This window comes from Hylobates moloch, unplaced genomic scaffold (genome assembly GCF_009828535.3).
Source record: "Hylobates moloch isolate HMO894 unplaced genomic scaffold, HMol_V3 SCAFFOLD_1, whole genome shotgun sequence".
NCBI classification, from domain to species: domain Eukaryota; kingdom Metazoa; phylum Chordata; class Mammalia; order Primates; family Hylobatidae; genus Hylobates; species Hylobates moloch.
The window spans coordinates 40370339-40393364 of record NW_026652276.1 but is presented as its reverse complement, the minus strand read 5'-3'; the positions used below and the strand labels follow the sequence as shown (position 1 = coordinate 40393364).

The window sequence follows — 23026 nt, the reverse complement described above, 5'->3', positions numbered from 1 at the left end:
TCATAAGGTGGACCACATTTCTACCATATTTAATGCCCGAATGACTGTGCTGAGCTAGGCCTACCCATTCGGCAGTTGGGGGCACACACTAGAGACTACAAATTTCTGAGATGAATTTATTGTGAGGGAGCTTTACAGATAGACTGTGCTTCACAGATAGGCGGTGGTTTCTTGAGTGAATGCAATGGTTAAAATAGCTTCCAATAAATCTAGAGCCAACTTCAGGGCTACCTAGATAACTAATTTATACATTCTAAAAGGCTTGTTTTGACCCAAAGTTTCTCAGCCATAGAGGCAAAAACAATAATTACAGTAATCTACAACTTATGTAAATTCTAAAAACTGTGCTTAGCTGGTCATCTTCAGGTTCCTATGACAAATTTACTGTGGACTGAATGTTGTGTCCCCACCCCCAATTCAGATGTTGAAGCCCTAATCCCCAGTGTTGATGGTATTTGAAGATGGGGCCTTTGGGAGGTAACTGGCTTTAGTTAACGTCATGAGGTAGAGGCCTCATGATGTCATTAGCATCCGGGTAAGAGCCATCAGAGTTCATGTGTTCTCTCTCTCCCTGCCAGATGATGGCACAGTGAAAACGCAGCCATCTGAAAGCCAGGAAGAGAACCCTCCCAAGAACCCAACCACGCTGGCGTCCCAATCTTCAATTTCCAGCCTCCAGAACTGTATGAGAAAATACGTTTCTGTTGTTTAAGCCACTGTCTATGGTATTTTGTTATGGCAGCCAAAGCGAAGACAAAACTCATAGAAAAAACTTCCAGAAAATGATTTTCCCTCCCTCCAGGTAGCTAAGAAAACAGTTGCAACTTACTGCCCTCATAGCACTTCTCATTTTCCCAGTTCTCGTATCCATTGGCTCGCTCAGTGTCTGCCTCCCGCAGGTGGAAAGTCTGCAGAGGGCCGGCGGAGCAGAGATGTTGCTTATCTTGTTCATGCTGCAGCTTCACCTGCAACAGTGCTTGGGCTATAGCAAGCACTCGGTATGTTCAGTTGTTGTTGGGAAGGGGTAGAACAAGCAGAGGCCAAGATCCAGAAGTAAAAGGCTGATACCTCCCTCAAGGCAGTGGCCAGCAGCTGGGACTTCAATCCTGACGGGGGAGGCAGCTGAACTCCAGAGGCCTATGCCCTCCCTTCCTTTCCTCCCTGGCCTGGTATCCTGACTTAAACCTCTTTCCCTATCAAACTTTAAAACAGGGGGCAGAGGGGATCTTAGAGATAATCAAATGCAAAACCTTTGTTTTACAGATAAGGAATCTGACATTCAAGGAAGTATTCAGTAGTTAACATGTAGTAAAATCAAGTTTTCCTCTTTTGTTTCCTTAGTCCTGAAAGATGCCGATGCCTGGCATGATGCCTGACAAAAGACTTACCTTCCTTTCCATGACTTCTGTACCAAATTTGTCAGTTGAAACTTATCTATTTCTGCCATCTTGAGAGTGAGAATTCTTGATTGAGACTGCAAATAAGTAAGCACCCCACCACATGCAATTCCGGACTGAGTACAGAGAGGATAGCCAGTTCTTGACTCAGAAGATGCATTAGTGTGACTGACGCCTAAGGAATCTGTCCTAAATCTTGTTTTAAAAATCAGTATTTTCATTAGCTTTTTAAAATGTATTATTAAATGCCACAACCCCCTACCCTTACTATGCTTGTTTTTCAAAATAATGCTTTTTACTAGACAAACTCTAAAAAAGCACTTGAAAACTTAATGATGAGAAATGCCCTTACAAAAATAGCTGGCTTCCTCTGGGTCCAAATGCTGTTGATTAGGACCAGGGCAAATGCCCATTGTACTCAATCTTCCTGACAACTCATTATTCCGTACTGAAGAAATGGCTTCTCAAAGCAAAACCTGCTCTTTCAAGATCATAAAATTCCCCATATCATTTGAGTTAAAATGAAACTAAGCCATTTGAGTTAGATTACCCAGATTTATATCTTTAGCTATTAAAAACTGACAGGCAAGCTAGGCAGTTATGGATACATCTTCTGGTAACTGAGGATTATTTGCCAAGGTCTCTTACCTGCAAGACTGTAAACATGCAATGTTGCTCCTATCCAGACAAAAGCTTTAGTAGGATACTAGTGGCCTGTTAGCTGCCAAAGTCACCTCACTGCTCCCGATAAAATCTCTGCACATCCTCTTTGATGTAATCCACAGATGCCTAACCCAGCCTAACAACTAAATTACTCACAAGCCTTTCCTGCCACAAATCTTCTTAAGTATTCCTTGAACTGAAGTCTAATTTGTATCATTTTCAAACCTACATTCTAGTATTTTCTCTCAAATTGCCAACACATGGTTAACAGCAGAAAGACACTAATATTTTTGTTGATTATTTCAAGATGACAGACATTCCACAACAGCAGATAGCATTTTTAATGAAAGAAAAAAATGTGGCAGGACCAGAAATAAGCCAATAACCTACCAACCTTATTAAATCTCTCATATTATGGTGAGAAAACAACTGAAGACTGTTCAGCTAATAATAGAAGCCCATCAAAAACAGTACCTTCTGGTAAATCCCCTCCCAAGCCACTGTTCTGAACTTAACAAACAGCATTTTCTATCTCAGATAGGAGCTTCTTCTTTATCTGAAAACTTAATACTGTAGGGAGTGCTCAGTGGGGACAGCATTTGGAAGGAGATATTACAGAAAGGAGAGGAAGGTATTGCTGACAGCAAGGCAAAAGGTAGAGACCAAATGGCAGTTATCAGAGGGTCATCAGCCCTTCTACCCACATTAATCATGTGGCTTTCCTAATCTCTCCATCATAGATGAAAACGCAAGCTGGGAATGTGATACATTTGTGTTCTGAGTACAGCATATTTTGTGAAAAGCACTTGATTTCAATAAGATTTTCATTTTTAACTCACTTTCAAGAACTTTCAATACATAACCAGCTATGAAATGACATCTCTGGCAGCTGTGGTAGCAAAAAGCACTGGGCTTCTAGAGAAGTAGGGAGTAGAGAAGTTCTAGGCTGGAGTCCCAGCTCTGGCAGTGAGCAAATCTTCTTGGTCACTGCTTGTCTGAAAAATGGGGGGAAATGGGGATAACACCTGCATCTTTGGGCTGCTGTAAGCATTCATCACGCATGTGAATGACCATTGTAAACTGCTGCAGGAGTGCCGGGGACTTCTATTTACAAACATTGGCCTGGAGATTTAGGGTTTTTCTTCCAATACAGTTCAAAATTTATAATTTTAATATGCTATCTGAAAAGTATATACTAGGAAGAATCCAAAGTAACTGAACAGTTTCATTCAAGACTCCAGTAAAAGGACGAATTGTAACATGGCTTTTCTTAGAACTGAGACAGCCTATCATCATTGGAAATCTTCTCAATGGGTCAATTTGTCTCAAAGTTTTTGTTTGTCCATTTCCACATATTATCCACCCCCGCCCGGAGTCAGAAATTCTGTAAATTTGGCTTTACCAGGCAAATGTGGTTATTTATGTGTTTCTTCAGAAACTCAAAACAATCTCCAATGTAAATGCAAAGTATTTAACATAAATGGATCTTTAAGGGTTGGTCCCCTTCCAACAGTGGACAGGCACATTCTGGTAGAGGCAGCAACAAGATGGAAAGGCCTCTTGAGAAAACATTACAACTGGGAGATAATTAATATCTAACATTTCTAAGCAGAATTTTAAAGCCTCACCTTCCCTTCCCTCAATCTGTTTAGGAGGAAAAAAAAAACGAGTAACTATCAAAATATGCTTTTTATTCAAAGAAATAACAGATTTCTTTTGAGACCCGTGTCCTTGGGTTATTGGGGTCAGAAAGTTAACTTGCTGTTTGCTAGAAAGGGTGCTATAATTATTGGTTTACGTTTATTTTAAAGAGAGAGATTTCTAAAACCCCAGAGGGACTTCTGAGGCCAATACTTAGAGGCATGGATTACAATATGGGCTGAAGAAATACTAAGTCTGGGTTTCCTTTCATCTTTTAGGCTGCCCTGTTTATTTCTTCTACAATCATAAAACCACCACATAAAGATGAATGCCTTTTATTATGAAAATTGCTGTTACATTACAGCCAACATTCCAAAACAGTATTTTAATAAACACTTGTCTTGATTATAAAGTAGAGCAAAAACCATGATCCTTTTTCAAAAGTAATTAACATCTTCTCAGTCACTTACACAAATCAGGACACTCTGTATGCTCACCACGGTGTAGGAGATGAGATGAGGAAGAGCACCTATGTTATTCAAAACAGCTACTAGTGTTATACAGTATAAACCAACAACTTACAATAGGGCATTTTTTAAAAAGCAAAACACTGAAATGTTGAGGTGCCACAATACTTTTCAGATGGAAAAAGCCAAAGCTTGTTTCCTTTTTTCTTCCCATCCTGAGTCCAGTGTGAAGTATAGGGAAGAACACCACCAGGCTGGGGACCGATGCAGTTTTTTGCTTATTTCCCAATTGTTAGTCCTGCTTGAAAACACAGCCTGCATGCAAAACCTCCTCAGGCTGCCACTCACAGGCCTCGGAATACAGTGTTTGCACGTGGACAAATGAGGTTCTTAGCAGCTCAAAGTCAGTGTCTGAATTCCAGTGTATTCACTCTCTGTAGCGTGATAAAGAAGCCAAAAACAAAATTCCTATGTTCTTTTAAGTTAAGAGGCAGAAGACTCCTATTTGGATGCATTCCACATTTTGGGGACAGAATGTGCTAGTTTTGCACAGAACCTTGCCCATCAAGAAAAAGCTTAGAAAAAGTTAAAACTGCAGTTTAAAAGTTCCCTTCTCCCCTCCCTTGGCAAAGAGACATGATGCACACATGACTGGAAGGGACTCAGGAAGGCAGAGTGTGGCCACTATAGTTTCAAGTACGATCTGGTTCTTGCAAAGGGATCGGGGTAACTGCAGGTGGATTCAGGCAAACCAGAAATTCAAAAATATCCATCAACTTCTTTAATATAAGAAGTTCTACTGGAAGCTTTTCTTACAGCTTCATGTAGCTGACATACCCTTTACTGTAGGAAGGGATATCCCCTTCTTTTTTCAAACAGTAGATGAATGGTATTTTTGGAACTATCATAGGCCAAGAACTGGTCTAATCTGATTTCTTACCTCCTTTTCAATCCTCTCTTTAAACTATACAGTCCTTTTTTCTGGGCTCAGGGCTCTTGTTATTAGTAAAGCTCATTCTAACAACCTAAATAACACAAAGTCCTTTCCAATTTCAACACTGTTCTTTTTTGCCACTACGGGAAGACTCCAGATGGTGTTATAACACTCTGTAGTAGATAATCCAGTTTTCAAGCTGTTATGCAGCCTAGTTAAGCTTCTCACGTTGAATCTGGTAGTAACATGCCTGGAAAAAAAGTACAAAATAATTTCAAGTTCACTTTTAAAGAAATTACATAAAGAGAGCAATGCATACGGGACTAAAGAAACAAAATCCCTTATGAACAAATTCAGTTGATGGCCCAACAGATTTAACTGATTTCACTTTTCCCTGTTCCCTTCTAGTTCCCCTATCTAGTGGCTGTCTTTTGCCTACTTGTAATTAGTATAGACAAAATTTTTTCATTTCCCGTCTTATTCTAAAACAAACAAAGTTTTTTTTACAAGCTATCTAATATTCTTCACCACGCAGAGACACCACAATTTGCCATTACTGATTAGACATTTAGAGTATACCAATCATTAAAAGGTACAACTCTAATTAGAATCACCTAGTATGATTAATAAATATACAGATTGAGCATCACTGCAGACCTGGGGAGTCGTAACTTCCAGGAATGCCTTTTTAAGAAGCACCCTGAATTATGAGTTTCCAGGTATGGGAATTACTCATACCCCAATGAATAGCACATCCAGATAACATGTAATATTTTCCATTCTTTAGTTTCTTAGGATAAATCCCCAGGAGTAGAACCATTGAGTCAAACTCCACATTTTTTTATGTTGTTGATATCTACGTTAGTAACAATTGCTTTCCAAAAGGGTAATGGCTACTTACCCCCTTATCAGCAATGTGGGAATAATAATGACTTCACTATAACCCCACCAGTAATTTTAAAACATTCTTGCTAATTTAACAGCACAAAATGGTACCTTATTATATCTGCAGTACTATGAGTTTCAGTGAGGTTGAGTATTTTTCTACACGTAAACTTACTAGTTCAGTTTCTTCTTTGGTGATCTGTTTAGAGATACTCTTCATATAATGTAAACACTAATAATCTAAGTCATTTGTGGCCAATATTTTCCCCAGTTTCTCCCCCTTTTCAGTTTATTTAATAGAAGTGCTAATGGTAGGCGGGTGCAGTGGCTCACGCCTGTAATCCCAGCACTTTGCGAGGCTGAGGAGGGCGGATCATCTGAGGTCAGGAGTTCGTGACCAGCCTGGCCAACCTGGTGAAACCCCATCCCTAATAAAAATACAAAAATTAGCCAGGCGTGGTGGCAGGCACTTGTAATCCCAACTACTTGGGAGGCTGAGGTGGCAGAATCACTTGAACCTGGGAAGTGGAGGATGCAGTGAGTCAAGATCGCACCACTGCCCTCCAGCTGTTTTTCTTATTTTAATTTACCTGTCTTTCCTTCTCTCTTCCTTTCTCTATATTTAAACCCCAAAGCATCTATATAATTTGCTATTCTACCCTCCCTCCAAAACTGCTAATAAGCTATCCAATACTTTGTTTTACCATTTGTTAAATAATTCCTCTTTTCCTTTTTGGTTTGGTGTTTCCACTTTCATGTGAAGTTTTTATTATGATGTGTTTATATGGGAGCTATCCCTTCTATTTAGGTAATTGTGTATTCCTGTGACAGTCACATACTATTTTATCTTCATTATTATAATTTTATAAATTTTACTAACTGGAAGAGTAGGTCTATTCTTTCTCATTTTTCACAAGTGTTTTTGCACTTTCTATCTGCTGTTCTTTCAATAAACTTTGGAGTGATTCTTCCAAATTCCAAGAAAAATCAAGGCGGGAAACAAATGACTTCTAAAAATCTCTCCAGGCCACCCAGATCAAAGAAGCTCATTTGTAATCTATTGGTTACAGTAAATACAAGGCAAAGAAAGAAGATGGAATTCAAATTCGTTATTTACATACTGCCTTCTGTGTTTTATCCTGTTCCATTAAATAGCACTCCTGTTGGAAACTTTCTTGGACACTAAGAATCCTTTCTGTTTCTTTTTTAGAGTTAAGATTATTTATATAAATGTAAGCATTTATAACAGTTTGATCAATTTACAAGGAGGATTAGATAATGAAGAATTTGCTTTAGTATTTTGAGGAACAACTGGCTTATCCTACTTTAATATACTATATAATGTTTTAAAGTGTAGAACAAAATGTGCTCTAAAGGCATTTAAGGTTTGCATTAAACTTTTATACAAAAAAAAGGGGTTAATGGCATTTATAATATGATAAATGAAAGAGATATGAAGATAAAAAAGTATTAAATAATAACTACACTCACCTTCAAGGTGGTGAACATTATACCCTGTTCCCCATGCTGAAGATAGGGGTCCATTAGATCCTCAATGAGGTGTACCTCAGAGCCTAAATTCCTAATCCTGCCCCAAAGAGAAAAAGATGCTGAGTTATTTTCACTTACATGTCCGTTCTCCTTTTGAATCTAGTTGATGGGAAAAAGAAAGAACAGTTCAATAAAAAGGTAATGCCACAGTGGAATGGGTTAATCAATTTTTTTCTAGTGGAAGAGCATACTCCTGTTGTCAGTTCAGAAAATGCAAGCAGCAGACTTTTAAAAATAATGACTCACTAATAATAAAGTCATAAAACAATTACCTGGCCCGTAGCACCACATATAAGAAAACAGGAAACAAGTCATCCATGGACCACAAGAAATCTTCCTGGAGTGATGCCAGGACACTCTGAGAGATCTCCTCAAAAGTCTGCTGGATGACCTTAAGTTTGTCTGATGGGGTAAATGTTGTGCTGTTACAGAAACAATGACAAAAAGACATCCTATAATTTTCTTAATAAAGCCATCTGATCATGCTTTTTTGACAATATTCCCTCCTAGGGTTCACATGCCTTAACCTGGACACGTAGGCATTATGAGTCGTTGGAAAGGATGACTTTGTACTCCCATGGTGCTATGAGAAAAGTAGCCTCCAACTGTCTACGATTCATATATTGTTTCCTTTTACCCATGTGAAATCTCATTCTCCTAATATATGCTCTTTTCTGAACGAGAAATCTGGTTAATTTCCAATTGGCTAAAGATGTGATTATATGGATAAATTTCTGGCTTGGCTCTCCACTACTTTTGAAAATGCAAGGTCATTTTAGAGTAAAAGATAACCCAAGGGTCTCATTCTGATTTCTGATTTCCAGGTTGAGTTTGACACCATCAGCATATAGAATGGGGATGCTTAAGGATTAGGTAAAGATAAGATCATATTAATAATATCTTAATAGACCAAGCACTACTTCGATTTGTGTGGCTTTTCAACAAATCAGAGATTACCTGATCTGCTGCAGACATTCTACTGCTGAGGCAAAACAAGCATCTTTCGTGGTTGGCAAAACCTGCAAAAAAGAGAGTGAAGGTCAAGGAGGAAAACTATTTTCTGCAACAACAGAAATAAATGATATTGATGTCAGAGTGCAGGTCTTTGGTAATAACAGATGCAAACGCAAGCTTGGGTACTGTTCTATCAAAGTAAAATGAAAAAGTTTTGCTATCTCAAATCCTTCCCATTAGAGAAAAGCATTTTTGCTGAGGAAAAGAAAATCTACTATACCTTTTTACTCTCTCCAAGGATTGACAAGGTTGCTGGCCAAAATTTCCTATAATGGAATCCATAAATTATTAATGTAAGTTGTTACTTATGGTAGACAAAATCCCATAAAAATAGTTGACAGCTATATTGGCTTCCCTGTCCCCATTAAAAAGAACTGCTCCACAATAGGTTAAGTTTTTATAAACATTCCAGAAGTGATTTAAGAGTTTTTATCATCTCCCTAAGGGATTTGTCATTCTATATCCCAATAACCCTACACATTACAGATATTACCAAATATTTTTCCTTCACTCAGTTTTATCTCATTTCTACTACTGAATTATTCCACTGAAAACAATTAAAGCACAAAATTTAAAAATAGCACAAAAATAAGAAAATACAAAAATTAGCTGGGTGCGTTGACACAGGCCTGTAATCCCAGCTAGCTGGGAGGCTGAGGCACGAGAATCACTTGAACCTGGGAGATGGAGGTTGCAGCGAGCCAAGATTGAGCCACTGCACTCCAGCCAGGGCAACAAAGCAAGACTCCGTCTCAAAAAAAAAAAAATTAAGGCTTATTCACTTTTCTTGGTAGCACAAATAGAGATTGGGGAGGTGGAATCAGCTTTATCACTGCCCTAGAAAGAAAACATAATAATTTAGTATTCCCTGGATAATGAGCAATAATGTCTTCTAATAAAAACAGCAGGGCTGGGCACAGTGGCTCACACCTGTAATCCCAGCACGTTGGGAGGCCGAGGCGAGCCCATCACTTGAGACAAAGAGTTCGAGACCAGCCTGGCCAACACAGCAAAACTCCATCTATACCAAAAATACAAAAATCAGCTGAGCATGGTGCCACGCGCCTGTAATCCCAGCTACTTGGGAGGCTGGGACAAGAATTGCTTGAACCTGGGAGGTGGAGGTTGCAGTGAGCTGAGATTGCACCACTGCACTCCTGCCTGCATGACAGAGCGAAACTCTCTTTCCAAAAAACCAACCAAACAAAAAACACTTCAAAACCTTTAACTTAAAAATTGCAAATGGAGAGGGAGGAGAGAAAAGAAGAGAAGGAAGAATGCCAAAGATATGTATTCTGCTCTAAAGAGCTATAAAATACCAGGCAAAATAGCTCAGACTTACTATATATATGTATATATAAAAATATATATTATATATTACTAATATATAATAAATATATATTACTATATATATGAAAACATAATAAAAAACACATTCCAAAGAATCAGCAGGTTTCATACTCATCTCCAAATATTCTCAGAAATAAAGATTATTAACTATCACTATTTTGTTAAATAAGACGTATGCAAAAAAGTAAATAATTACAAGCCATATATATAATTAGATATCAAAGTGCCAAATTTCCAATAATGCAGTTTGCATTTTAAATTAAAACCATTTGGTTGTGCTACCCTTACCTCTGCACCCCAAGAAAGCCCAGGAGAGCAATATCTGGCTGCTTATTTAGTCGAAGGACACATTCCCAGTAAATGTCTTCCTCGCGATCATTATCCAAAGCATAAAGCATAAACAGCGGTGGGTAGAGCCGAGGTAGCAGCACAGGAAGCAATAATCCAGAACTCGTTACTACATAACTACAAAATAATGGAGTGGGAGGAAAGGAGCATTTTTCATATTAAAATTGAATACAGAATCCAAGATAGAGCTTCAGTTTCAAAAAGTCAAAAGTAGAGATGGGAAGTTTTAAAGAAGTTATAATATTAACTCTGCTCTTTACATATGGAGTTGATATGAGGACATTATCTATAATTTTGCCTTAGAGGAAACTGAATTCTTTTCATGAATTAAAAATCTCACTGAAAACCTACTTTGTTTCCATTTTGAGGCTGATTTCTCTGAGGTTATTCTAGGACAGTGTGATGTTACTTCCTTTGCTAAGCAGCCTTTGTGCTCAGATCATCTGTGGTTGCTTTTTCCTGGGGTATGGCTAATAGTACTTGAGAGACCTAAGAGGGACCTCAGAGGGGGCACCTACCCAGCTACATTTTTTTTTTTTTTGAGACAGGTCTCACTTTGTCACCCAGGCTGGAGCGTAATGGTGCAGTCACAGCTCACTGCAGCCTTTAACCTCCCAGGCCCAAGTGATCCTCTCATCTCAGCCTCACAAGTAGCTGAGCCCGTAGGTGTGTGCCACCACGCCCTGCTAATTGTTTTTTTATTTTTGTAGAGATGGGTCTCCTTATGTTGCCCAGGCTGCTCTTGAACTCCTAAGATCAAGCAATCCTCCCACCTCAGCCTCCCAAAGTGTGGGATTACAGGTGGGAGCCACTGTGGCTGGCCCCAACCATATCATTTTAGAAACGAGGAAATAGATGTAGAGAACATACTTTCTCCCTGGGACTCTTTGAGTAAGATCATCTAGTCACCACTCCCTTTCTTCACTGTCCCCACCCAACTCCATTTACCCTGGCTCTGGTGATTCAGATCGGGAATCTGACTTCCCAGTGCAAAAAGACTTCCTTTCGGTTGGCAGAGGAGCAGAGAGAGGAATTGTGCTGCCTTCGTCAGGCAGCTCAGGAAATAAGAACCTAAGGAAGAATAAAAAATATAATTATACAATTATACCTCTAGGGGGGTTGAAAAGCATAAAAACACATTTCCATTAGCTATGAAAGCAAGCTTTATTATCAACTAAGTATTTTAGTTCCCTGAGAAAACTGATGTTTCTGACAGGATAAAATTAAGAATGCAGCTAATGAATAATACCACTACAAAATCTTCACGTGCTATGATTTTCTTCTGTCTAGATACTAAGGAATGGAGAATTCCGATCTATATGAGATATGTGTTCCTTACTGGCAAATCTCATCTGAGGTCAATTTATATTAACTGAGCAAGGACCACTCTTCTAGAACATAAGCAAACACCGACAGAAATTAAATATCCAACATTAAGGGAAAAATGATTATAGAAGACACAACGTAAAGTTTTATTTTATTTTTATAGATTCAGGGGGCACATATGCAGTTGTGTTGAACGGATATATCAGATAGTGGTAAAGTCTGGGCTTCTGATGTACCCATCACCTGAACAGTGAACACTGTATCCTATCAGTAAGTTTTCAACCCTCACCCCCTCCCACACACACTCCCCCCTTTTAGAGTCCTCAGTGTCTATTATTTCCCTCTGTACTCAACATAAAATTTAAAAATGTGTTTTTAAAAGTTGATGAAAATTAATTTTTCAAATGATCAAGGGGATAAATTGGTGAGGAATTTTTTTTCCTGGGCTTTGAGTTCTGCCACAGATTTTATCTCTGACTTCTTGTGTGCTAGTGGACTCTACCATAAATAAGTTTATTTTCTCTTATTTTTACGGACTTAAATTTTGGCCCTTTAAAGGCAATATGCAGTCTTCTCTATTTTTGTAGACTTACATCTTGCACCTCCGTCTGCCCTAATTGTATAGTTGAAAAAACTAAAAAAGGTCAGGACACTTATTTTCATTATACTCATCTAGCTAATGTCAGAGCTAGCCCAGGCTAGTGATCTTTTTAATAGATCACACTTCTCCCTCAAAACCTGAAATACTTCCAATGTTGAGGCAAACAATATATGGAAGTTCTGGGACAAATTTACAAACTTTTGTATAATTATCTCACTATAATATTTACTTGTTGGCTTCAACTCAGTAAAAGATCTTGTATCTCACAAGCTTAAATCTGTTTGTTGCCTGGAACTCTCTCCCCAAAGATGCTTACTGTCTCATTTAATTGCCTTCTTCGAGTCTCTGCTCAAATACCACCACCGTATTAGTCAGCCTGCTCTGACCTTCTCTTTAAAATAATAGCAACTCACACCTAGTACTCTTTATTTTTCTCTATAGTGCTAATCACTCTGACATACTACGTATACTTTTTGTTTGCTCTTTTCCCCCATTAGAATGTAAGCCCCATGACAGCAAAGATTGTTTGTCTTTGTTCACTGATAAATCCCTTGAGAGCCTAGAATGATGGCTATTACATAGAAATGCTCCATAAATATTTGTTAAATAAATGAACGTATGTGATACTGTTGCCAAAGGACAAGACACAAAAACTCAGGGACAAAACTTTATATTAAACTTCATCTACTCTGTGGTTGGGTTTTACATACATGATTTTGCCTAGAGACTGAATCTAAATAAGACGACTACTACACTTCATACCAAAATTAGAATTTTAAAACCCCATTTATTTTAGCTTTCTGTTACACTTAGTAAGACATAAAAATAAATAAATAACAATAGCTAAGGTTCATCTTTTTTATGTTTATAGCTTACACATACATTTAAAACATGTTTTATTTAATCTATTAAAGGACTGTGGCATAAAACTATTTTCTTGATGATTCAGGGTGAAACTACGCAAGCATTGGTATAAAATAATATTCCATAGCCTGCAGACTTTAGTGAAAAGCTCTCTTACCTCACCAGCTGGAAAATTCGCTTAAGATAGGACTTAATCTCCTTTACAGCCTCCTGCAATAACCTGCGGTTGGCTCCTACGCCCACGTATGTCATTCTATACACTGCAACCAGTGTCTCCACAAGCCTGCCCAGGGGGTGCAGAGGAGTGTCACAGGCCTGAGTAGGAAGATAATCAATGAAGTCAGTTGATGTGCATTAACAGCAGAAACAATCCATCAATAAGAAACAACTTCATAAATGACAAACAATTGTCAAAATGTCAGGAGTCAATTTGGGGACCAGGAATATTCAAATACTTCGATTTTTTTGAAAGTACTGAATCTACCCCATTTATATGAAGCTGGAGTTCCTAATCTTGATCAAAGAATCTCCTTAACATTTTGGGCAAATAGCTTTGGAAGTACTGATATGGAATACCACTAAAACAAAGATTCTGCTGGATGTGATGGCTCATGCCTATAGTCCCAGCTACTACGGAAGCTGAGGCAGGAGGATCGATTGAGCTCAGGAGTTTGAGGCCAGCCTGAGCAACACAGTGAGAACCGCCATCTCTTAAAAAAAAAAAAAAAAAGAAAAAAGAATACAAAATTTTAAAAAGATTCAAATATACTTTAAACTTCACAAAAATGATAAAAAAATGTTACCTTGGAGAAAACTAAACATTGTTGATGATACTCTGAAACAGTCATCCTTCAGTTCCCCTGACTTCTCAGAATACTCCTTCCTGCACTTCCCATCAATATACATCACACTTTAAATTGTAGCTGGTCTTACAAGGTTTCGAAGGAAGCAAAGAGCCTATCCAGGGGTGAGGGCAGCATGCTTTACATATACAATCTCTAGTTTGCTAATGTTATTAACAAAAAGCAATTTTAAACTCTAATCTTATTTCTTAAGAACCCCCTTGAATGCCTTAAAAAACTTTAAAAAGTTCTATCATAATAATGGGACAATCTTTAGGTAGAAATGTAATCTTGGTAGTTTGATAATTAACAAAAGAAATGCCCAGGATGCAAAAACAGGATTAGAATAACATTAAGCTGTGAGTCTATCTGAATGATATACTGTGGTAGGTGAATCATTAATTCACAAGACCAATGTAATTTTTACTCTAGTTTACCTTTATTAAATATTTCCTGATGTCATCATATTTCTCCACAGAGAAGGCACCAACATGCTGTGGAATGAATTCCAAACTCTCTAGTGTCTGAGTCTGTGAACGACTTAATATTTCTGGACTATAAAAAGGGAAAGAAAATTCTATTGTATTTCACTTCAAGAAAGCAAGATACGTGTAAATAGTCACAGGAAACACAATCACTAGCTCCAGTCAAAGTGGAGCATCCAACATAGTACTAAACCCAACGAACTCAGAAATCATCACGATCCTGCTATTAGGTACTCAGTTTACATAACATTCATTCAAAAAATCAGGTAGTGTTACTTTGTACCAACTGCAATAAATTAATGAAGATTCTACTCCAATCTAAACCATGGTGTTGGAAATAATATGACATTAGCTTGAAGATAAATACAATATTAGCTTGAAGGTGATAGACCCGTTGGTGACAACACAAAAATGGAATAAAAGGAATAAAAGAGGGAAGGGAGCTAAGGAAAAAGGGAAATAAGTCAAAGGGCAAAGGAAGAAATGAAAATGAGGTTAAGAAGCAAGGAGATAATGACACTCCAACAGGTGACAATGTAAGCACATAACAGGTAAACAGAAACTGGATGAAGAGGCTAAGAGAAAACACATGCTAGTAATCAACTGAAATTTTTGGTAATAGTATTCTATCATTAGATGACAACCAATGAGAAACTGAAAACTGTGCATAATCATTATTATTAGAGATTTTAGATAAACACATAAGATCTTTGTGGTAGCAACATAATTTTATATAAAGAGTTCATTCATATTCACTTCTTAGAAACACCTAACAACAGTTAACCCAGGTTAACCAAAGGGCTAAAGTCTTAAGGTCGAACTGACAGGCTGTACTAAGCTGACCATCTGTATCACGTACAAGGGGCAGTCAATGGCTTTCATCAATCCTGAGAGTTTTCTTCTACTGATAGAGTAGAAGGTAACAATTATGAACTTCATGAATGAAATACCAAAATCAATTCCTATTTATCCCAAATACAGAGAAAAAATTACTTCTTTCTACATTTAATTTCTTGAAACACACACACGAATTTCAAGCAAGGAAAAATTATACTATGGTTTACTTTAAGTATCAATTTTGGGGATACTCCATTAGATAGACTCTAAACTAATCTCTCCAGGCTAGAATAACAATTAGTATTTGTTAGACTTGACTGTGAAATGTTTAAAGTTCCTGAAGTATCTTTCAGCCTTTGGAATTTAATTTCTATGTAACTATACTTTAGTATATTAAGATTATTTGAATATTGGTAATTTATTTAAAGAATTTGGTAACTTTTAGCAAACTAGAACATTTAATTATTCAGAACAAACATTTACATTCTGAATAAATGGATACTTGCTCAATTTTTCTTCAATTCCTTTTAGAAAGCAACTGACATATGGAAATGAAGACCAGCATAAAACTCATTTAAAAATTAACTGTACGTAGTTACATGCACAGATTAAAGTATGCTCCTTGATATTTTAACAACGAAGGCACAGCTCAAACAAACCATTATCTAGAATTAAACTCAAAAAAGTCATAGTTAATTAGGAAGTTTTACTGCAAGGATTAGTAAATTCTTTAGGTCCAAATGCTAAGCAATGCTTGTGGGAGTTACTGGTCAAGTTAAAGAAGAAAGGCAGATGGAGAAAAGCAGGAGAAAAAAAAAAAAAAGAAAAGAAAAGAAGGTGAAAAAGAGAAAACTTTAAAAAGGAGAAAAAGAGAGAAATGAACAAGTACATCTGTAACTTTTCTTTCAGTATTTCGAAAATGTTGGGCCACTTCCTTCTGGCTTCTAAGGTTTCTAATGAGAAATATGCAGTCATTTGAATTGCTGATTTCCCATTATTTCACTCTAGCTGCTTTCAAGATCTTTGTCCATGAATTTTAATATGTGTCTATACATGGTTATCTGTGGTTTTTCCCAAGATGGAGTTCGTTCAGCTACTTGAATCTATAGGTTTCACGTCTTTTTACTAAACTTGAGAAGTTTTCAACCATTATTTCTTCACAAAATGTTCCATCCCTCATTCTTTCTCCTTTTCTTTTTTTTTTTTTTTTTTTTTTGAGATGGAGTTTTGCTATTTTTGCCCAGGCTGGAGTGCAATGGCGCTATCTCGGCTCACTGCAACCTCCGCCTCCCGAGTTCCAGCGATTCTCCTGCCTCAGCCTCCTAAGTAGCTGGGATTACAGGCACCTGCCACCACGCCCGTGCCAATTTTGTATTTTTAGTAGATACGGGGTTTTGCTATGTTGGCCAGGCTGGTCTCGAACTCCTGACCTCAGGTGATCTGCCTGCCTCAGCCTCCCAAAGTGCTGGGATTACAGGTGCGTGCCACCATGCCCAGCCCATTCTTTCTCCTTTTCTTCTGGAATTCTAAGGAAACAAATTTAGACCCACAAGTCCTTGACCCTGTGTTCGCTTTTTTATTTTTTCATGTTTTTTTCTCTCAATTGTTTAGATTTGATAATCCGTATTGATCTATCTTCAGGTTCACTGACTCTTCCATTGCCATCTCTATTCTGCCACTGAGTTCACACAATAAGTGATTTTGGTTAGTGTAATTTTCAACCCCAAAATTTTGATTTGGCTCTTTTTTATATCTTCTGTTTCTTTGCTGATACATTTGTTCTAATATTTATTTCAAGGGTGTTTGTGATTGCACATGTGAATATTTTATAATAGTTGCTTTAAAGTTCTTGTCAGACAACTTCAACATCTATGTCATCTGTTTATATTTATTGATTCTCTTTCCTGAAATAAATTGAGATTTTCATGGTTCTTTCATTGCTGAGTAATTTTGGTTAATGTCTTGGATATTTTGAGCATTATAAAACTCTGGGTCTTGTTTATATCCTATGGAGAATGTTGACATTCAAAAAACAGTAAACATAGCAGGCTTGAAACTGTTATCTTTAGAAGGACCTGAGCTAGGTGTGGTAGCTCACGCCTGCAATCCCAGCAGTTTGTGAGACTGAGGCAGGAGGATTTCTTGAGGCCAGGAGTTCGAGACCAGCCTGGATAACATAGTAAGACCCTGTCTCTATTTATAAAAATGAAATAAAATAAAAAAGAACCTGCTTATAAGGTTGACCCTTGGCTGCCACTTGGGAATTAAGCTTCGTAAAAGTTCCATATACTGACAAAGGTGTTCTGCCGTCCTTGGATTAACAATGTGATTTATGGTGAACATCTGCTTTCCTGTAAGCTGGGACTGTGGAATTTGGCAACTGCCAGGCACAGGGTGCCTATGTGACCCGTCCCCAATATAAACCCTGGGCACTGAGTCTCTAGTGGGCTTCCCTGGGCTTAAGCATGAGACATGTGTGCATTTTGCTGCAGGGAAAACTGTGTTGTGTGTGACTCATCCCAGAAAGGAGAGATCATGGAAAGCTTACACATGGATTCCTCCAGACTCTACCTGTGTCTTTTTCCCTTATGATCTGGTTGTGCATCCCTACCATGTTGCTGTAATCTTACTTGTGAGTACAACTATATGCTGAGTCTTGTGAATTCTTCCAGCAAATCACTGAATGTGTAAGTGATACTGAGAATCCCTAAAACAGCAGATATTTTTGCTTTAGTCTCCTGTGGGCCATGGTGCCAATGCCAGTTCACTTCTCAAAGCCTTTGCATCCTTCCTGGGTTTGTTCTGTGAGTGCACAACTTAATGACTACTCTGGGACCTGAGTGGTCAACCTATGAGCTTGGTTCTCAAACTCTCTGGTACTAATTAGGATCAAATTCATACATGCGCAGGTCTAGGGTGAGCCCAGGAGTTCACAAACAACTTTATGGCCTTGTTTCCCAGAGCTCTTCTCTCCATCACATCCCCAGTATTTTCTGGTTCTCAGGCACCCCTTTTTAGGTCCTCTGGCCAAAAACTGTCCACTTCCATGATTGTGCCACATCTAGGGACAGATGGTGGGAGAACAGAGAACAAAGCCAAAAATGCAGTGGGGTTGGGGCTTGGCCTTCTCTTGACCTAAGGAGCCACCAAAGGGGAAAGAAGATTCCACTCTCTCAAGAGTTTTGACTTTTGCAAGTTTCCTGTTCATGCCTGCTCCAGCTGCTGCCATTACTGCCACAGAAGGTCCTGGAGGCTTGGGCATGAGAGAATAGAGAAAAAAGACAGAAAGAAAACTGAGTATATATCAACCACTCTGAGTTTTAGGAGTCCCTTTGTCACTCCTTAAGCCAGAACCAGAGGGATTTTTTCTGTATCCCTGTGTGTCTGCACCACAGTACTTGCTTTCACGTTTCAGGCTGCACTGAGTTCTGGCTGAGGGATATTGGAGCAAAACATCTAAGTAAACTCACCACTGGTTTTGTGGTACTTTGAATTCAGGTTTTCTTCCTCAATCTACTTGTTGATACTTACTTTTCAGAGTTCATAAATAACTGTCCATGTATTCTGTTCAGGTTTAATAGTTGAGTTCAACAGAAGATAAAGAAAGTGTGTTTTAATCCCTCTTACTCAGAAGCACAAGTACATCATTAACTTTTAAATTAAATGTAGTGAGCCTTGACTACTTACTGGTCTTAAGTTTCATCTTCCTAACATGCTCTGCTGTATGTTGAACAGGTATTCACTCACCTGTCTCTGTGCTGGCGCCGACTGGTGGTCAAGGCCACAGCAATATTGTCCCATGCTTTCCAAACTTCCCCTTGGCCTGGGCCCTCGCAGCCCAGTTGGCGCCAACATTCGTCAAACACCGCTTTCCATTTCTCATCAGCTGGCACTGCCAGGTTTCCTAGCTTCCTGCTAATAAAGTCATATCAACCTTTTATTAATCATTTCTTTTGTGCAAAATTGTTCCAAAGAACAGAAACTTTCTAACATACAACTGAGAATGCTTTTTTTGTGACCAAAACTGCCAAGACTGATGGTAATTCTATTTTTAAAACACTAAATGAAAATTCTAAAGGAATGTTTTTTAGCTAATTATTGTTTTTGGGATATTAAAGTGTATGGAATATTAAGTACAAAGCAAACCAATGGACTCTGCCTCCTATAATTCCACAGAATTAATTAAAAAAAATTGATTCGGCCAGGCGCGGTGGCTCATGCCTGTAATCCCAGCACTTTGGGAGGCCGAGGAGGGCGGATCATGAGGTCAGGAGATCGAGACCATCCTGGCTAACACGGTGAAACCCCGTCTCTACTAAAAATACAAAAAATTAGCTGGGCGAGGTGGCAGGAGCCTGTAGTCCCAGCTACGTGGGAGGCTGAGGCAGGAGAATGGCGTGAACCCCGGGGGGCGGAGCCTGCAGTGAGCCGAGAATGCGCCACTGCACTCCAGCCTGGGTGAAAGAGCGAGACTCCGTCTCAAAAAAAAAAAAAAAAAATTGATTCCTGGCCAGGTGTGGTGGCTCATGTCTGTAATCCTAGCACTCTGGGAGGCCAAGGCAGGCGGAACACCTGAGGTCAGGAGTTCAAGACCAGCCTGGCCAACATGGTGAAACTCTGTCTCTACTAAAAACACAAAAAAATTGGCTGGGCGTGGTGGCTCACGCCTGTAATCCTAGCACTTTGGGAGGCCAAAGAGGGTGGATCACCTGAGGTCAGGAGTTCGAGACCAGCCAGGCCAACATGGCAAAACCCCATCTCTACTAAAAATACAAAAATTAGCTGGGCATGGTGGCGCATGCCTGTAATTCCAGCTACTTGGGAGGCTGGGGCAGGAGAATTGCTTGAACCCAGAAGGTGGAGGTTGCAGTGAGCCGAGATCGCACCACTGCACTCCAGCCTGAGTGACAGAGTGACGCTCCATCTCAAAAAAAAAAAAAAAAATTAGCCACGCGTGGTGGCCCACACCTGTAATCCCAACTACTCAGGAGGCTACAGCAGGAGAATCGCTTGAACCTGGGAGGCGGAGGTTGCAGTGAGCTGAGATCACGCCACTGCAGTCCAGCGTGGGTGACAAAGTGAGACTCCATCTCAATTAAAAAAAAAAAAAAAAAATTAAAAATTTAAAAAAATAAATAAAAATTGATTCCTGTTAGAACAAAGACTTTCTGAACCTTGCACATCTTATAATGAGAATTTAAAATGCATTACATACTGGGTTCTAAAAGACTCTAAGAATAAACATGGTACAGAAAACATATCCTTGGGAACAAAAAACTGAGGTGCTACCAAATATAATAATAAAATTAAAGCTGCAATCAATAAAGAAAAATAGACATATGCCAAAAACTGTCCACTTCTGTGATTGTGCCACATCTAGGGATAGATGGTGGGAGAACAGAGAATAAAGCCAAAAATGCAATGGGGTTGGGCATAATTTACTTAGATTTTGCCTTTTTTTCCTCATATATGCAGATTTTACTATTCCACTTGGGCTGTGTGTGTGTTTGTGTGTGTGTGTATGTGTGTGTGTGTGTTCTTTACTTTTCAAAATCAAGTTGTGTACAGATTCCATTTAAGAATGCTCTTTCAGGCTGGGTGCGGTGGCTCACACCTGTAATCCCAGCACTTTGAGAGGCCAAAGTGGGCGGATCACTTGAGGTCAGGAGTTTGAGACCAGCCTGGCCAACATGGTGAAACCCCGTCTCTACTAAAAATACAAAAAATTAGCCTGGCATGGTTGTGTGCGCCTACAGTCTCAGGTATTTGGGAGGCTGAGGCAGGAGAATCGCTTGAACCCAGGAGACAGACACTGCAGTGAGCCAAGATCACGCCACCACACTCCAGCCTGGACGACAGACCGAGACTCCATCTCCCCGCCCCCCCCCCCGCCCAAAAAAAAGAACACTCTTTCACATATGGAACTTTCCTTTTAAACATCCATGCTTTAAGGCTTATAATCTAAACCAAGACTATAGATAAGACTATAGATTTAGTCATCTAAAGCAATGTCAGTTGACAATTCAAGGAGGTTACATCTTGTTTAAAAAAAAAAAAAAAGAAGACGACTTTGGCCAGGTGCAGTGGCTCATACCTGTAATCCCAGCACTTTGGGAGGCTGAGGCAGGAGGATCGCTTAAGCTCAGGTTCAAGACCAGCCTGAGCAATAGCAAGACCCAGCCTCTACAAAAATTAGAAAAATTAGCCGGGCATGGTAGTGGATGCCTGTAGTCCCAGCTACTCGGGAGGCTGAGGTGGGAGGATCACGTGAACCCAGGAGGTCAAGGCTGCAGTGAGCCATGATCACGCCACTACACTCCAGCCTGGTGACAGAGTGACACCCTGTCTCAAAAAATAAAAATAAAACAAAATAAAAAAGAAGACTTTAACAACTTGATTTTGCTTTTAAAATATTAATCAGCTTTGATAAAAGCAAGACAACTTCAAATATTCAATAATTAATCCAGAATTAACACCAGTTACTCACAAAACTTTAGGTCTGTCTTTATCACTCTCATACAGACTAGGTTTGAAGTAGGTTCCAGTGATTTTTATCCCAGATCCCCATTCTCCACTAAAATAACCTTCAATGTAGTCTCCATTTGGCATAGTCAGTATTCCCTAGGTAAAGTCAGAGAATAAAATGTGGGGTTAGAGGAAACATATTCAATATTTATTTATTTATTTAGAGACAGAGTCTCACTCTATTGCCCAGGCTGGAGTGCAGTGGTGCGATCTCGGCTCACTGCAACCTCCACTTCCTGGGTTCAAGTGATCCTCCTGCCTCAGCCTCCCAAGTAGCTGGGATCACAGGTGCCCGCCACCACGCCCAGCTAATTTTTTGTGTTTTCAGTAGAGACGGGGTTTCACCATGTTGGCCAGGCTGGTCTTGAACTCCTGACCTCAAGTGATCCACCCACCTGGGCCTCCCAAAGTGCTGGGATTACAGGCATGAGCTACCACGCCCAGCCCTCGATTTTTAAAATCAAGAGAAAAAAAGCACTAAATGGTTGTTTTCCTTTTTAACTTGCTCTTTACCAGTCTCCAACTCTTTAAAACTCAAACAAAATATGGGCACATGCATGTCTAAAAGAGTATATGAAAACAATCCATGGGTAAAAGAAAAAAAAAAACACAGGGAAAACTTGAAAATATTTTGAACTGTATAAAATGACCATACAATGTATCAAAATTTAGGGGATGATGTAAATTATAAGCAGTGCTTAGAGGGAAACTTATAGCTGTTAACACCTGTCTTTTCAGGAAGATCTCGAATCAGTAATGTAAAATTACGCCTAATAAAATTACAAAAGGAGGAACAAACTAACAAACTAAACCCAAAGCAGGAAAGAGGAGGGAAATGATAAAGATTAGTGCAAAAATCAGTAAATGAGATAAAAAACAAAAAATAAAGAAAAATCAATGAAACTAAAAGTTGCTTCTTTGAAAAGATACACAAAATTGACATTTAACTAGATTAATCAAGAAAAAAAGACAAAATATAAGTTTATAAAATCAAGAGTGAAACAGGTTATTACTATCAGCCTATAGAATTAAAAAAGTTAGAAGGTGCTGTTGTTTTGAAAGTGTGTCTCCTCTAAAATCTGTGCTGAAACTTAAATCCCACTGTGATGGTAGTAAGAGGTGGGGTCTTTTGGGAAGTGATTAGAAACAGTGTCCTCATGAATGGAGCAGTGCCTTAGAAAAGGGCCAGAGGGTTGGGCGCGGTGGCTCACGCCTGTAGTCCTAGCCCTTTGGGAGGCCGAGGCAGGAGGATCATGAGGTCAGGAGTTCGAGACCAGCCTGACCAACATGGTGAAG

The 23026-nt window shown here is 39.0% G+C and overlaps 1 protein-coding gene across 6 annotated transcripts in view; it reads right to left on the bottom strand.

Annotated features, from left to right (window-relative positions):
• Positions 1–4020: 4020 nt before the first annotated feature.
• The window catches only part of ALS2 (alsin Rho guanine nucleotide exchange factor ALS2), an 87155-nt gene continuing 68149 nt past the window's right edge, over positions 4021–23026 (bottom strand). For 5 of the 6 annotated variants that reach the window (XM_032754938.2, XM_032754940.2, XM_058439673.1 and 2 more), the window contains 11 exons: positions 21693–21826; positions 18953–19120; positions 14321–14438; positions 13199–13356; positions 11199–11321; positions 10191–10367; positions 8773–8818; positions 8496–8557; positions 7811–7960; positions 7479–7575; positions 4021–5352 (listed from right to left, as the gene is read on the bottom strand). In XM_032754938.2, coding sequence (XP_032610829.1) covers positions 5314–5352; positions 7479–7575; positions 7811–7960; positions 8496–8557; positions 8773–8818; positions 10191–10367; positions 11199–11321; positions 13199–13356; positions 14321–14438; positions 18953–19120; positions 21693–21826 — 1272 coding nt within the window. In that variant the 3' untranslated portion in view covers positions 4021–5313. The remainder of the gene's footprint in view (positions 5353–7478; positions 7576–7810; positions 7961–8495; positions 8558–8772; positions 8819–10190; positions 10368–11198; positions 11322–13198; positions 13357–14320; positions 14439–18952; positions 19121–21692; positions 21827–23026) is intronic. The other variant, XM_032754943.2, reaches the window with a different exon arrangement.